This window comes from Marmota monax, unplaced genomic scaffold, assembly GCF_021218885.2.
Source record: "Marmota monax isolate L192 unplaced genomic scaffold, Marmota_monax_Labrador192_F-V1.1 WCK01_AAM20220418_F8-fsc00181, whole genome shotgun sequence".
Lineage (NCBI taxonomy): Eukaryota > Metazoa > Chordata > Mammalia > Rodentia > Sciuridae > Marmota > Marmota monax.
In genome coordinates this window covers 2,841,366-2,855,817 of record NW_026694276.1, presented here as the reverse complement: position 1 = coordinate 2,855,817, position 14,452 = coordinate 2,841,366, and the positions used below count along the sequence as shown (strand labels likewise).

At 35.9% G+C, this 14,452-nt stretch overlaps 1 protein-coding gene across 2 annotated transcripts in view; it reads left to right on the top strand.

The window, feature by feature from the left end:
* LOC124108731 (flavin-containing monooxygenase 5) overlaps window positions 1–8,347 on the top strand; it is a 31,980-nt gene extending 23,633 nt beyond the window's left edge. Inside the window, exons 8-9 of one of the 2 annotated variants that reach the window (XM_046467273.2) lie at window positions 5,796–5,868; window positions 7,234–8,347. In XM_046467273.2, coding sequence (XP_046323229.1) covers window positions 5,796–5,868; window positions 7,234–7,579 — 419 coding nt within the window. In that variant the 3' untranslated portion in view covers window positions 7,580–8,347. The remainder of the gene's footprint in view (window positions 1–5,795; window positions 5,869–7,233) is intronic. The other variant, XM_046467274.2, reaches the window with a different exon arrangement.
* Window positions 8,348–14,452: the final 6,105 nt, after the last annotated feature.

Below are 14,452 nucleotides of genomic sequence, written 5' to 3'. Positions count from 1 at the left end.
TTCTCTAATTGCTAGAGATGCTGAACATTTTTCCATATATTTTTGACCATTTGCATTTCTTCTTCTGTGAGTTGCCTGTTCAGTTTTTTGCTCATTGATTGGGTTATTTGGGTTTTTTTTTTTTTTTTTTGGTGTTAAGTTTTTTGAGTTCTTTGTATATCCTGGAGATTAATGCTCTCTCTGAGGTGCAGATGGTAAAGATTTTCTACCAATCTGTAGGCTCTTTGTTCAAATTCTTGATTGTTTCCTTTGCTATTTAGTTTAATACCTTCCCATTTATTGATTCTTGATCCTATTTCTTGTGCTTAAGTTAAGTCAGTTCCTGAGCTGACATGATGGAGAGTTCAGCCTACTTTTTCTTCTAGTAGATGCAGGGTCTCTGGTCTAATGCCTAGGTGAATGAAAACTTTCCTATCAACCAGTGCCCTTTCAAGATGGATTGGGCTGCCTCTGAAATTGTAAAGAATTCAAACATCATAGGAAAAGAATGTCACATGGCTAAATGGCCATTAGAACCTAACCTCCATTAGAGGTTAATGGAGGAGAGTTAAGCCTCAGAATAGAGAGAAACCATATGACTTTGTAGTTTCTTTCTAAAGAAAAAACTCTTTGATCCTTTAATTATAATAATAAAATCTTCTGTCAATACCAGTGTTTAATTGAAACTATTCAGTGTTTTTGTTGGAATTATAGCTGTTTGCCAGTGAAGATTTTTCATGGTAGCAGAGGGGAAAAATGCAGTGGTATCATAGTTGATAGGCAAAAACCATCTTTCCAAATGTTTGCCATTTCTTAATTCCTTACAGTCTATGCAGTAGGTCATGTGCTATTTGAGAGCAATGGACCACCAATCAAACATAAGTAACCCATGAGGTTGGCTTAATCCTAGTCATATTAAATGGATATTTTAATTAGATCAATTATGTAAGTAGAGAAAGTTTCATTAAAATAGGTCAGAGCATCTTAGTATACTTGAAGCAACTGGGACTCTTATTCCATGCCCAAGTGACTTGCTAAGAGGAATTGGGAACATGAGTATTTGGAAGAATCTGCATTATGGATATGAGAGTAGGTTATCTGAAGGGAAATGTAAAAAAAAAAAAAATCTTAGCTTCTCATGGTAGCAGAAGCCTAGCACACATTCTTCCAACTTTTGCAAAGATGGAATCTTCAGAAGAACCCCTATGACTTTACCAAACTTTCAATATGAACCCTGAGTTTTTTACTCTAGCTATAGCTTACCTGGGTCTACTTACCAAATTCTTGTCTTTCTCATCCCTGAATTCTATCTTCACTGTGTCAATTTCAAACCTTTCAGATGAACTAGTTTCTCCCAGTCTTTCATGCCTACCCAACTCAGCCTGTCCTCTTCTTTGATCTGTCCTCTCCCTACCAACTCTCATTTTCCTTCTTCCTTTGTTCTCTGGAATTATTGCCCTCTTGTCAAGAAAAATATTCCATCCTTTTCTAGAGCACTGAACCCAGAACCTTACCATGGATAAAATCAAGTTTCTTTGTTCTTTGCCTGTTTTGCAGTTCTCCCAAGGGTTCTCACTCAGCAACTTTCTTTCCTTGGAAACCATATCAAGTTATATCAATTCTTTGTATCACAAGAAGGTATTACATCATAGGACAACATTCAGGTTCTGCCACAGATTGTTATATCTGCTTTTTCAGGTCCATCTTGCACTAATCTTTACCACACATCCAATTTTCTAGAAGCACTAGATGACTTACCCACTAAGCAGCAAATATAGGAGATACCCTTGTTCCTGATATTCTTTCTTGGTATGCCTTCCCTTTAATTCCTATTTACACAGGATAAACTTATGCATATGTTGTCCCTCCTTTATTAGTATATTGAAAGCTCTTTAAATAAAATAATCATGTTTATGTGCCTTTACATTCCAAGGCTAGACCAATGCCTAGCACATAGGAGGTATCTCATAAATGCCAGGTCAAATGAATACAGTATGGCCTTCATGCAAATGAAGTTCTAAATTCTGTTGTAGAAACTTCTGAAGAGCGCAGCTTATCAATTCCCTTGGCCAATTTCTAGTCATGTTAAAAGGCTGGACTGGTCCAGAAGGCCTGAATGGTGGCCATATCTCTTTTCTCTTGTAACATTATACAAAAATGTGCAGGGGCAAGTCAGGATTACAGAAAGTCAGGATTACACAAATACAACATGCCTTACTCTGAGAGTAGATTGAAAGGCCCATTACCATAGAGTTTAATTTAGGCTCTCTTTGTTCCCACATTGTCTTGAGACCCTTGGAAAATAAACTTCAATTCCTCACTGTTCTTCAATAACACTATTCAGCTAACATTTACTGATCTCTTAGTATGTATCCTAGGTGCTGGAGATGCAAAGATGACCAAACAGAAAATCTCTATCTTTTTCTTTTTATTTATTTTTTATTTGTTCTAATTAGTTATACATGATAGCAGAATGCATTTCGATTCACCGTACACAATGGAGCACAACTTTCTCTGGTTGTACACAATGTAGTGTTGCACCACATGTGCAGTTATACGTGTACCTAGGGGAATGATGTTCATCTCATTCCACCATCTTTCCTACCCCCATGCCCCCTCCCCTTCCCTCTCTCCCCTTTGCCCAATCAAAGTTCCTCCATTTTCCACACACACCCACTCCCATTACAGGTCAGCATCCACTTATCAGAGAGAACATTTGGCTTTTAGTTTTTTGGGATTGGCTTATTTCACTTAACATGATATTCTCCAACTCCATCCATTTACCTGCAAATGCCATAACTTTATTCTCTTTTAATGCTGAGTAATATTTCATTGTGTATATGTAACATAGTTTTTTTTATCCATTCATCTCTTGAAAGGCATCTAGGTTGGTTCCACAGTTTAGCTATTGTGAACTGAGCTGCTATGAACATTGATGTGGCTGTATCATTATAGTATGCTGATTTTAAGTCCATTGGGTATAGACTGAAGAGTGGGATATATGGAACTAAGAGTCATAGAAGGAAGACAAACAAGTAAACAGACATTTACTGTGTTCATTCACTTCACAGATATTTACTGCATCCTAAACAGATGCTTTAGTAGCAATGTAGAGAAGCTATTATGGGAACAATGGACAACAAGTACCCAATGCTCCTATGACTATATATATATATATATATATATATATATATATATATATATACTAAAAGAAAAAAGAAATATTGAGAAGAATAAGAGTGGGAAAATCACCAATATTTATATAAAGTTAGGGTAAAATGACAGAGTAATTGAGTTCTGGGTATTGCAAGTAACTAAGAATGTTGAGAAATAATGTTATAGGAATTAAGGAAAATGAAGCTAGGAGTATTTATGGAGGTGATATCAAGAACTTGGCTGCCATACAATAAGTCTGTATTTAATGTAGGCAACAGAGAACCACTGAAGGATTCTAGCTGGGAGAGGAGAACTCAAATCAGATTTGTAATTTATAATACATGTCAGAGGGAGTAAAATGGGAAGTAGTTCAGTTTAAAGACCGCATGAGGCCTTTAAACCAAGGAAATGGCAATCTAAATGAATAGGAGGAGACAAACTTGGATGAAACTTCACAGGAACCTTTGAAAGGATTTGGTGACAGAATCCATGCTGGGGAGAAGAGAGAAAAGAATCTGCCCAGGTGCTGTGGCCATTAATGTAAACTAGGAATATAAAAGGGTAGGGAGCAAGATTTGAAGGAGGCAGATAAGAAATATGATACAATATGTGTCTAAACAAGGTAATACTGAAAGTTAATAAATTCAAAGAGAACTGCATCACAGAATGTTGTAAATATCCTTATCTGTCCATCAAATTTAATAGTTTATGAACTGACTGCCTCTCACCACCAAGAAATAGACCACCGCCCCCTCCTCCTCCATAAAGTTTCTAGCTAATAAATGCAAAACTTGTGGCTGTACCCTGTAAGAAGTAATTGGAAATCAGTTCTCAAAATGTACTTCTTGAGCATCCTAAAAGACCTGTTATTAATTTCAAAGGAAACATTCCCATGCTTCCTTATTGATTTATAAGTCATATAGCTAAATTAGGAAAACACATTAAAAAAACACAGTAGGCTCTGAGTGTTGAATTTCTTACTTCTGTGTTTCAAGAGGGGCAAATCAGGATAGGGAAACCAGATGGCAGAGAACATGAAATCTTTTATAGAAGGAACCTATGCAGGTTATTCTGATAATAAGAAGACTTAAAGTACTTATGACAGGTGCTTTTCACATTTTAAGTCCTGTCAATTATTAAAATTCAATTATGTGGTTCCAAAAGAAAGAACTAGGTCCAGTGGTATAAGTTGTATAGAAGTAGATTGGGGGTCAGTACAAAAAATAACATTCCAGCAACTACATCAGTCAATTATATCATCTTCTTAGAAGGTAGTGAGATCTCCAAGTCCAGAGACTTTTAAAGAAGAATGAGATAACCACCTGATATTGTATTGTAGAGAGACGGATTGTACTGAGTAAGATACATTCCCATTCTGAAATTCTACATACCAGAATTTATATAGAGAGTAACATTTTTTAGGATTGTGGCTCAAATTTTGTACAAGGCATAGTGTCTACATATCTGGCTGGGCATAATGCTATATATGAGGGCAAAAGGCTAATTGTTTGAGCTAGAGTTGTTTATACAGACTTAAATGTGATTCTGCCTTTGTCTAGTCATGTCCTTGGTGTTAAATCATAGTACAGGAACTGTCTGTACTTTAGTGCTTAAATTTATTTGTCAAGATTGGGTATATGAGTTGCCTTTGGCCTTACCCCCTCCCCCCCACCACAAACTCTTATTGAATAAAAGAGTTAGAGGGAGTAAAATGGGAAGTAGATCAGTCGAAGTAAGACCTCATGAGGCCTTTCAACCAACGTGAGGCTTATCTTCCATAATATTTTAGCATAAAATGTGATTGAGAGTTTACGTTTACTTCCTTTATTCTCTCTTGTATAAAATACTTTTTGTTATTAAGATATTTGTACAGGTGTTTCTCCACTCCCCTCCCTTTTTTGAGATGGGGTTTTACTACATGGCTCAGGCTGATTGAACTCCTGGACCCAAGTTATCCTCCAATTTCAGCCTTCCAAGTGCTGGAATTATAGGCATGCATCACCACACTTGACTTGCCTTTTGACCTTGTTCCTCATGTTTTCATGTGATTTTAAGTCCATCTGTCATTTCCTTTGTCCATATTTAATTTACCAACTCAAAGACTATGTTAAGGAGGAGGCTGAGTATAGTAAATATGTTCCAAAGACAAAGCAGAATAAACTATGCATATTGATACAGGTGAATATTCCTTAGGACCAGAGGTTTTGAACTTCATATATTTTCAGATTTTGAAATATCTACATATACATAATGACCTATCTTGGAGATAGAACCCAAGTCTAAAAATGAAATTTACTTAGTTTTCATATGCACCTTACACAACATAGCCAGAAGGTATTTTATACAATAGTTTTAGTGTGCCTGTGTTTTGGCCATGACCTATCATGAGGTCATGTGTAGAATTTTCTACTTATGGTATCTGTCAGTGTTCAAAGAATACTGGGTTTTGGAGCATTTCAGATTTCTGTTTTTTGAGATTATGTATGTTCAACTTATTATATTTTGGTTATAGCAGGATCAAGTGATCAAGCAAACTGTAATCTCTGAGTATAGAAAATTATCCTATATTTCTTTGAATTCTCCATAGCACAGTAATTGTTAATAGGATCATTGTTTCTACTGAGGTAATTTATATGTATATTTAAAATTTTTCTCTTTAGGGCTAAAGAAATTGCCCTCACAAAGTGAAATGATGGCAGATATAGCTAAGACTCAAGAGGAAATGGCAAAAAGGTAAGAAATTCTCCCAAGAAGATGTATGGTAACTTTTTCTACTAATTTCTTAATAAGAACAATATTTTACTACATTTAGTTTCCTCTTATTGAGAATTCTGATTATATTGTGATGAAAAGGGGAATAATAGTTTGTGACAACAGAAGGGGGAAATAGTACTAGCAGTTTCAATGTGGAGGGAAAGGAGAGAAAAATTCAAGAAAGTGTATAAAGGCTATGTTTAGGATCTAAAAGAAAAGTTAGATAGGGAAAAGCTCATTGAGAAGAAAAATCAGGTATATTATTTTGGGGAGGATTACTTGAAGTATTAGAAAACTATGTTGAATTAATGATAATTTCAAATCTTTAAGTAGATTCACAAATCTGAAGTGACTAATTTGCTGGCTATCATCAGGTGGACAGCACACACAGGTTACAGTGGCTGAGCATAAAAACTCCATGTGATTTGGTAAAGTAGTAACATCAACTGGCTGCTTAGTACTTTGGTGAACACAATGATTTGGCAGTCTGAATTTCAGAACTTGAGCTCAAATCCCAAGGTTGTTTTTATGTGGAAATTGATTGTTGCAAGCCCCAAAATGGTGGTTTTCTGCAATTGACTATACTAGCATGATTCTCCCCTATCTTAGAAGAAGAGAAAGTAACTTTTTATTTAATCTTCTTATCCTTACCCAGTGCTCTCCTATTTTCCTCCCCTCTTTCATTGCTAAAGGTCTATAGTAAAGTTTCTACATCCTGTGCTCTCAGGCCTCTCCCTTTGCTTCCCCAAGTCCCTGTATTTTCAACTTGCCTCCTTACTCCTAAAATTGTTCCCTTGAAGGTCATCCATGACCAGGTTCCTTTCTCTTACTACTGAGCTTGGCACTTTTAAACATTTTCCCTTCTTAGAGGGCTTTCTTTCCTTTCTTTTCTGGCACTAAATTCTCTTATTTGGACTTTCCTGCTCTCTTTCTTTTGACTTATGCTTGTCCAACCACCTTCTTACTGTGAGCGGTCCCCAAGGATATAATTCGAACTTTACACAACAATCTTTTCTCTTCTAATGTATTATAAGATCTCTAAGAATGGTGACAAATATAATCTTTCTTCACTGTTTACTACAGCATGTAGCCCAATATAAAATCAATACAAGCTGAGGGTGTAGCTCAGTAGTAGAGCACTTGCCAAGCATGTGTGAGGCACTGGGTTCAATTCACAGCACCACATATAAATAAATGAATAAAGTAAAAGTCCATCAACAACTAAAAAAAAAAATTAAAAAAATCAATATAATGTGCCCCAAATCAATACATTGTGTATGTTGACTGACTGACTAGTTGATTGCCTGTTTTGATAGACCATGGCTTCTCTCTTCTCTATTTTAGGTACGTGGAAAGCCAACGCCATACCATTCAGGGAGACTACATTGATACCATGGATCAGATTGCTGATTTGGTGGGAGTCAGGCCTAATCTACTGTCTCTGGCCTTCACTGATCCCAAGCTAGCATTACAGTTATTTTTGGGACCTTGTACTCCAGCCCAGTTTCGTCTACAGGGCCCTGGAAAGTGGGATGGGGCTCGAAAAACCATCTTTACCACACATGATCGTATCAGGAAGCCTATGAAAACAAGAGTAATTGAAAAGAGTAATTCCACAGCTTTAACAAAGACAATGGGCAGGATTATGCTAGCTGTTATTTTCTTTGCAGTGATTATGGCTTATTTTTAGATGTCCCATTGTCACAAACCTGGCTTTCATTGGGAAGCTCAATCTAGAGATGGCTTCCAAACCTAACAAGAATGAATAATTCTCAGTTTCATTTCTTAGAAATCTACTTTTGTTTCTTTCAGAAGCATTGATCCTCTTTCCACTTTTCCCTATAATGAAATCCTGTGTTTTCATTTGTGTTGATTCATCCTCCTTCCTCTTGTGATCTGTCACTTTTTCCATTCGATAATTTCTAGACTGTGAGCTCAGGCACTCTTTTAGTCATCTTTATATTATGTCCTTAGCAGATATGTGGCCTTGTTGATTATCAAATATTATGGTGGGGACCCTAAATCAGCATCTATAAAAAATGACTGACTTCAGACTGGGGCTGTAGCTCAGTGGTACAGTGCTTGCCTAGCATGGGTGAGGTACTGGGTTCGATCCTCAGCACCACATAAAATAAATAAATAAAAATAAAAGTATTGTGTCCATCTACAACTAATACACATTTTAAAAAATGACTGACTTCATGTAATTCTTCTGATAAGATTTGATTTTCTATTAAAAAAAAGGTCAATTTTTGTTTTTAATATTATAATTAAATATACATTTTCTGAGAGATAGGAGAAATAATGGTCTTAAAATAGTTGTTTTTCTATAAGAAATATAGATACATAAAACATTTTGTTTTACTTACTATTCACTAATGTACTTGATAATTGGTCATTTTTATTCCTTTCCCTAAGCAACATGGCTTTATTTTCTTAATAAAGAAATTAGTTTCAATTTTTTAGGCTCATAGGTTATTTTAATAATTTAACATCTACCCATGGGTTCTACTTGGTTGAGAAAACTGGGATATTTTTAAGTAGCTGTCCTATCTTTTTTGATCTCTTAGTTCCCAGATTGGATCTAATCAGATTTTTAGTTTAGGAAATAAGTACCTGCCAACTATTGTAGTCAAGTCTACAAATGTGATGTTTCGTTTCCTCTTACTCTTTCTTCCACTCCTTCAAGTAAAATCTAAGTAATAAGAATTCAAAGAGGTTTTGACTAAAATGTAGGAGTATTCTAATACCCCTTTTTCTTAAATCATACAATGTAGTTCTGAAAAACAGAGCAAATAAATAGAAAGCAGGAACTTGGGTTTACATCCCAGTGCTGCCGCTGATTCTGTTTTCTCATCTGTTGAAGTTTTGCTATTCTTGTTTCGTGAGATATTGTCAGATGTCAAGCACACTGAACTCCAATGGGGAAAGGTATTGGAAGTACCAGTCAAGTGTTTATTCACAAATAGCTGTTGTGAAGTATGTTTTTAAATTTGGATTGCTGCCGATTTCTTAACTACAGGATAAATTTGAACAAGTAAAAGCACATCCAACTAATACATTAAAAAATTAGATATTTGAGAGTTAGACTTCTTAATCACATAACTATTTGGACAGCTGCCTATCATTTCACCTCATTTACTTTTCGAGAACTAGAGAGCTGAAAGTTGGTATTATTCCTTAGGTCTTTTTCCTTCTGGAATCCCTATGATATAGGGTATTTGTTATCTGTGAAAGTAGATATAAGGCTGGGGTTGTGGCTCAGCAGTAGAGTGCTAGCCTAGCACATGAAGGCCCTGGGTTTGATCCTCAGCACCGCATATAAATAAATAAAATAAAGGTAATGTGTCTAACTACAACTAAAAAATAAATATAAATTTTTTAAAAAGAAAGTATATCTAGTGTTTTTTAAGATTTTTTTTTTAGCTATTGATAGACCTTTATTTTATTTATTTACACACGATGCTGAGAATGGAACCCAGTGCCTCACACATGCCAAGCAAGTGCGCTACCACTGAGCCACAGCGCCAGATCTACTATTTTTTAATCTGCAAATTACTCTTGTTCAAAAGTAAATTTAAGCTGGGTGCAGTGGTACTTGCCTATAATTCAGCAGCTAGGGAGGCTGAGAAAGGAGGATCACGAGTTCAAAGCCAGCACCAGCAACAGCAAGGCAGTAAGCAACTCAGTGGGACCCTGCCTCTAAATAAAATACAAAAGAGGTCTGGGGATGTGGCTCAGTGGTTGAGTGACCCTGAGTTCAATCCCCGGTACCCACCACACACACACACACAAAAGTAAATTGAAGGCTGTGGTTGTGGCTCAGTGCAGTGCTTTCCTGTCATGTGTGAGGCCCTGGGTTACATTCTCAGCACCACATAAAATTAAATAAATAAAATAAAGGTATTTTTAAAAAGGTAAATTGAAGGTCTCTTGCTTTTTAAATTTTCTTCTTTCATAATATAAACTTGCATCTTTTAGAATGTAAATGTATTGAATTAATAATCCCCTAATTCTTAATTATCACTAAAAACACCCCAGTTTCCTCTTTAAAGTGTATATTTTTAAACTGATTTGACTCTCTCATTGTATGTATAACATGTAAGGTTACCCCCCAAAAAATCATTGCTTGATTTCTAAACCAAGCTGAATGTAAGATGTGAATAGGATATTGCATTCAAAACAACTCAAGATTAAAAGCCTTAGTTATTGATAAATATGTATTAATATTCTATTTATATATTTTGCTCTTACGTTAAGATCATGCATATGTGTATATCTATTTATACAAAAATTCTCCAATTATATTAAATCTGGTTACCAAAGAAAAATGCATTCTCGTAATGCCAGAGAGTAAAGAAGTACTCACAACAGAAATTGAATAAGCATATGTCAAGGGGACACAGAAGCCATCAAATAATGAACAAATTTGAGCAATAAAATAAATAACCTACTATTAGAACATAAGACATAAAAATACACGAGTCCATAGTGATATAAGTAAATGATTGAATAAATTAATAAATGAGATGGAACAGACAACTCTCCCATACACAAGAATTCCAAATAATTTATATAAAAATACTCTCTTGTCAAGGAGATGGAGCATAATTGTCTACTTCTTAAATGGGCTGCATAGATAGATTCACTTCCTTTCAAAAATTACAGTATGGAAAGGGGGAAAGGTGACTTCAGTGGAAAAATTCAACAAATATCACTTCAGCAAGGTGATCAAAATTAACATCAACAGCGATAAGGCATACTGAAAATATGTACCCTTGATATGATATGATGAGAAGGTTACTTTACCACTGTGGTATTCGCCCCCTAAAACCATACCCCGTTTAACCATGAGAAAAGTACTAACAATCTCAATTTGAGGAATATTCTAAAAACTGCCTGACCACTTCAAAACTGTCAAGGTCATCAAAAACAAGGCAATTTTGAACACAGTATAGAAAACCCTAAGGAGACTTGTCATCTAAATATAATGGGGTATTCTGGAATGAAGAGACGATAGTAAGTAAAAATTGGTGGATATAAATAAAGTAGGCATTATGGTTAATAATAATTTGTCAATGTTGGTTTATGAGTTGTGACAAATGTACCATAATAATGTGTCAACAGTAAGGAAAACTAGGTGGGTGTATCCAAGAACTCTAATATTTTTGCAAACTTTCTTAAATCAAAAACTATTTCAAAATTTAAAAATTACTTTAAAAAAAAGAAATGTATTAATTTGATTCAGGATTTGACCTAGAGCTACAGTCTAGAGGAATTTTCTTAGAAGAAGAACAACATTGTTTATGCCATTCATCTACATTATTATGTGTTTACCTGATTACTCACAAATTAAGTTAATTTGATAAAACATAATAATTTACTACAGCAAATTTTACCTCCTTTGCTAAGTATTGGCTGTAATTGTATTGACTGAGAAATGGTGATATAAAGTCAAAAGACAATTTCTTTAATTCACTTAGATAAGTTTTCTTGTATCTGAGAACATGAAGCCGGTAGTCCCCTCAAACAGGATTCATACTAAGGGTAGTATGTACATAAGTAAGGGAATGTTACTTAATATTGGGCCTTCCTTGTTACTTTGGCTAACCGTAATGTAGTAATAAACTTGGAATTTCCCAAAGTGCCTAATTTTCTATGCTTCTGTATATTATTTTGTTGTAATTTCAATAAATTCTTCAGCTAAATAACACCTCTGTCATCTTCAAGATTAAGTTCATCTGTTTTCTCTTCCGTGAAGAGCTTCCTAATCCCCAATATGAACCTGGGCTCCTTTGTGCTTTTATCATACCTGTTGAATATCCTTACAAAACTATGTGGTAACAAATGGTTCTCTCACATGGTTCCTCTTTGAACTAGTACATTCTTGGGAGGCAGATTTCTTTGCAGTTATGTGTTCTTAGTTCCTAGTGTAGTGCCTGGAACACAGTGAAGCCTCCATAGATTAATTAATTAAATGAATACACATAACATGGGAGATAAAAATATGACCGAGTTTTTAAAAAAGTAAATAGTGGGGGGGCTGGGGTTGTGGCTCAGTGGCAGAGTACTCGCCTAGCATGTGTGGAGCACTGGGCTCGATCCTCAGCACAAGATATAAATAAATAAAATAAAGGTATTTTTAAAAAATAGTGAATAACACTTTTAGAAAACATGATTAAGGAGATCAAGATGCTTAACATTTTGAAATGTCTGTGGGGCAAACATGTTTTTTCAGAAGATATTCTGGAATGACCCACTGATCTGAGTCAGTATGATATCTAATATTCTATTGTGATTTGAAACACACCTGCCTGTCTATAACTTATTTATGCAAATAGTTCTTTTAAAAAGTCAGGATCCTCTCAGCTGGTAGAGTGCTTGCCTCGAATGCACAAGGCCCTGGGTTCAATCCCAAGCACCCCCCCCACACACACACACACACACACACAGCATCTTAACATAAAAAGAAAGTGGGGTGTATGTCTTATTCAATCCTCAAGCTGCCTAGAGTTCCTCATTGCTATTTCTCTTTACTTTCTCAAATCCTCCTACTCCACTGAAGTATTGGCCACCACCTCTCCTGGTTGTAGTTATTTTCAGACACATTCACTCCCCTTCATTCTGTAAATATTTTAGTATCAAGCTTTGTGCCTTTCTCTATATACATAACTACCCCTGCAGTTTTAATATCTATGTAATACTTTCACCTATACAAAATATTAGTTAGGATTAGGTTTGGCTATATATAAAAGAAACCCCCCCCAAAAAAATGATTTAAACAAGACGGAAGTTTATTTCCCTCTCACATAAAAAAGTCCAGAGGTAGGCAGACTTGATATATAACAGCTCCGTAGTTTGTTTTTCTGCTCTATGATTCTCAGCTACCTCATGGTCCAGCTACCTCATGCTGAATTCCAGCCATTCTATGAACATCCTACACAGAAGGGAGGAGAAATGTAAGGGCATACCCTTTCCTTTAAGATTTAATGTAAGTTCCATATAAAATTTCCTCTTAGATCTCTCTGGAAGAATGTAATCACATATATCTTGCTACCAGGAAAGCTAAGAAATGTGCCATACCATATGGTTGTTATGCTTTTATCACACCAAGGTTATTATACCAAGGTTATTGAAAAGGAAGAGGAAACAAATGTTGAGATGGGCCTCTAATATTCTCTACCATCTCATTTTTCAGTTCTATAACCTTACTCTGAATGTTTTATGATCAATCTCACCTCACCTACCTACACCTATGGTCATATCTAAGACAGTCAATGTGAATAACTGCAATAGCACTGAAATTTCAATGTCAAACATTCTACACTCCAAATCATCTCTTACCTACTCAGTTCATTCACTCTGGTATTTTTGACTCCTCTGGGCCCTCCATCAATCTGCTCTTCATTTCCCAGCCCAACCGGTTTAAAATCCATGGCCCAACATTATACTCTCACCCTGTTATGCACTCTCAACTCTTTTGTTGCCCTTCTCCAAGTAACAGCTAATTATGATGACAATAATACTATGGTGGATTGGCTTGTCTTATACTCAGAACCACCATACCTAGACATTCAGTACAATCTGCCACTCACACTTCATTTTTCTAGTCAATTATCTGTCCTACTATTCTAGTTGATTATTTCTCACCTCCTACCTGCTCAAATCTCAAATACTTTGTCTCTTCTCTTCAGTCAGCTAATCACCTTGCTGCTTTTTTTCCCCTAAGAGAACAGAACCAGTCAGAATTATTCTGAGTCCCACAAGGAAGGATGAAAGGAATTGAAGGTGAAAGGGGGAAAAGTAAGGATAACCCAAAGGAGGTGCTCAGACAGTCAAGAATTTGGAGAGGTGAGCAAGGGGTTGTGGTAAAACTGCACTTTATTCCCTTAAACTCTTTTTGATCAATAGCAAGAAGATGAGTTCATAAGGAACAGAGCAAAGAATGGGGTAGCAGTATATTGACTTAAGTAGACTTTTCAAAATCATAATACAAGAACAGACTTTACAACAGGGCTGCTCACTCAGAAACCCTGGCCTGTGTGACTTGGAGTTCCCCAGCCCTGGCTGCATTCCCCATCACTATGCCTAATCTCCAGAAATGTAGTGAACAGTATTCCTTTACCCTTCATTCTGCAAATGTTTATTGAAAGCTTACTCAGTACAAGATGTGTGCAGAATATGAAAAGGGATCAAATCTGGATCTGCTCTCTATCAGCTGTTAAAGCAGCAATTTTCTCACTTGTTAAGTGCAGATTCTGGTTCTGTACATGGGGATGGGGCCCCGGATTTTGCATAGATTCTAACAAGCACCCAGGTGATACATGAATGCTGCTGGTCTGTATATGTGACACATATTTAGCAATAAAGGTTTCTGTTGAGAACAATAAGTTCCCTTTCATAAAATCCTGGACCCCGCCCAACCCTAGAATCGTCTGTGACCTTTTTATACATTTTGTGTGCCTTCTGGTGTTTTTGTTGTGGACGTTTCTCTTGGATTTTATTTCTTCTGGAGTTAATCACTGCAAATGTTATTTCTTAGCTTATAAGAGAATTCTTCTTC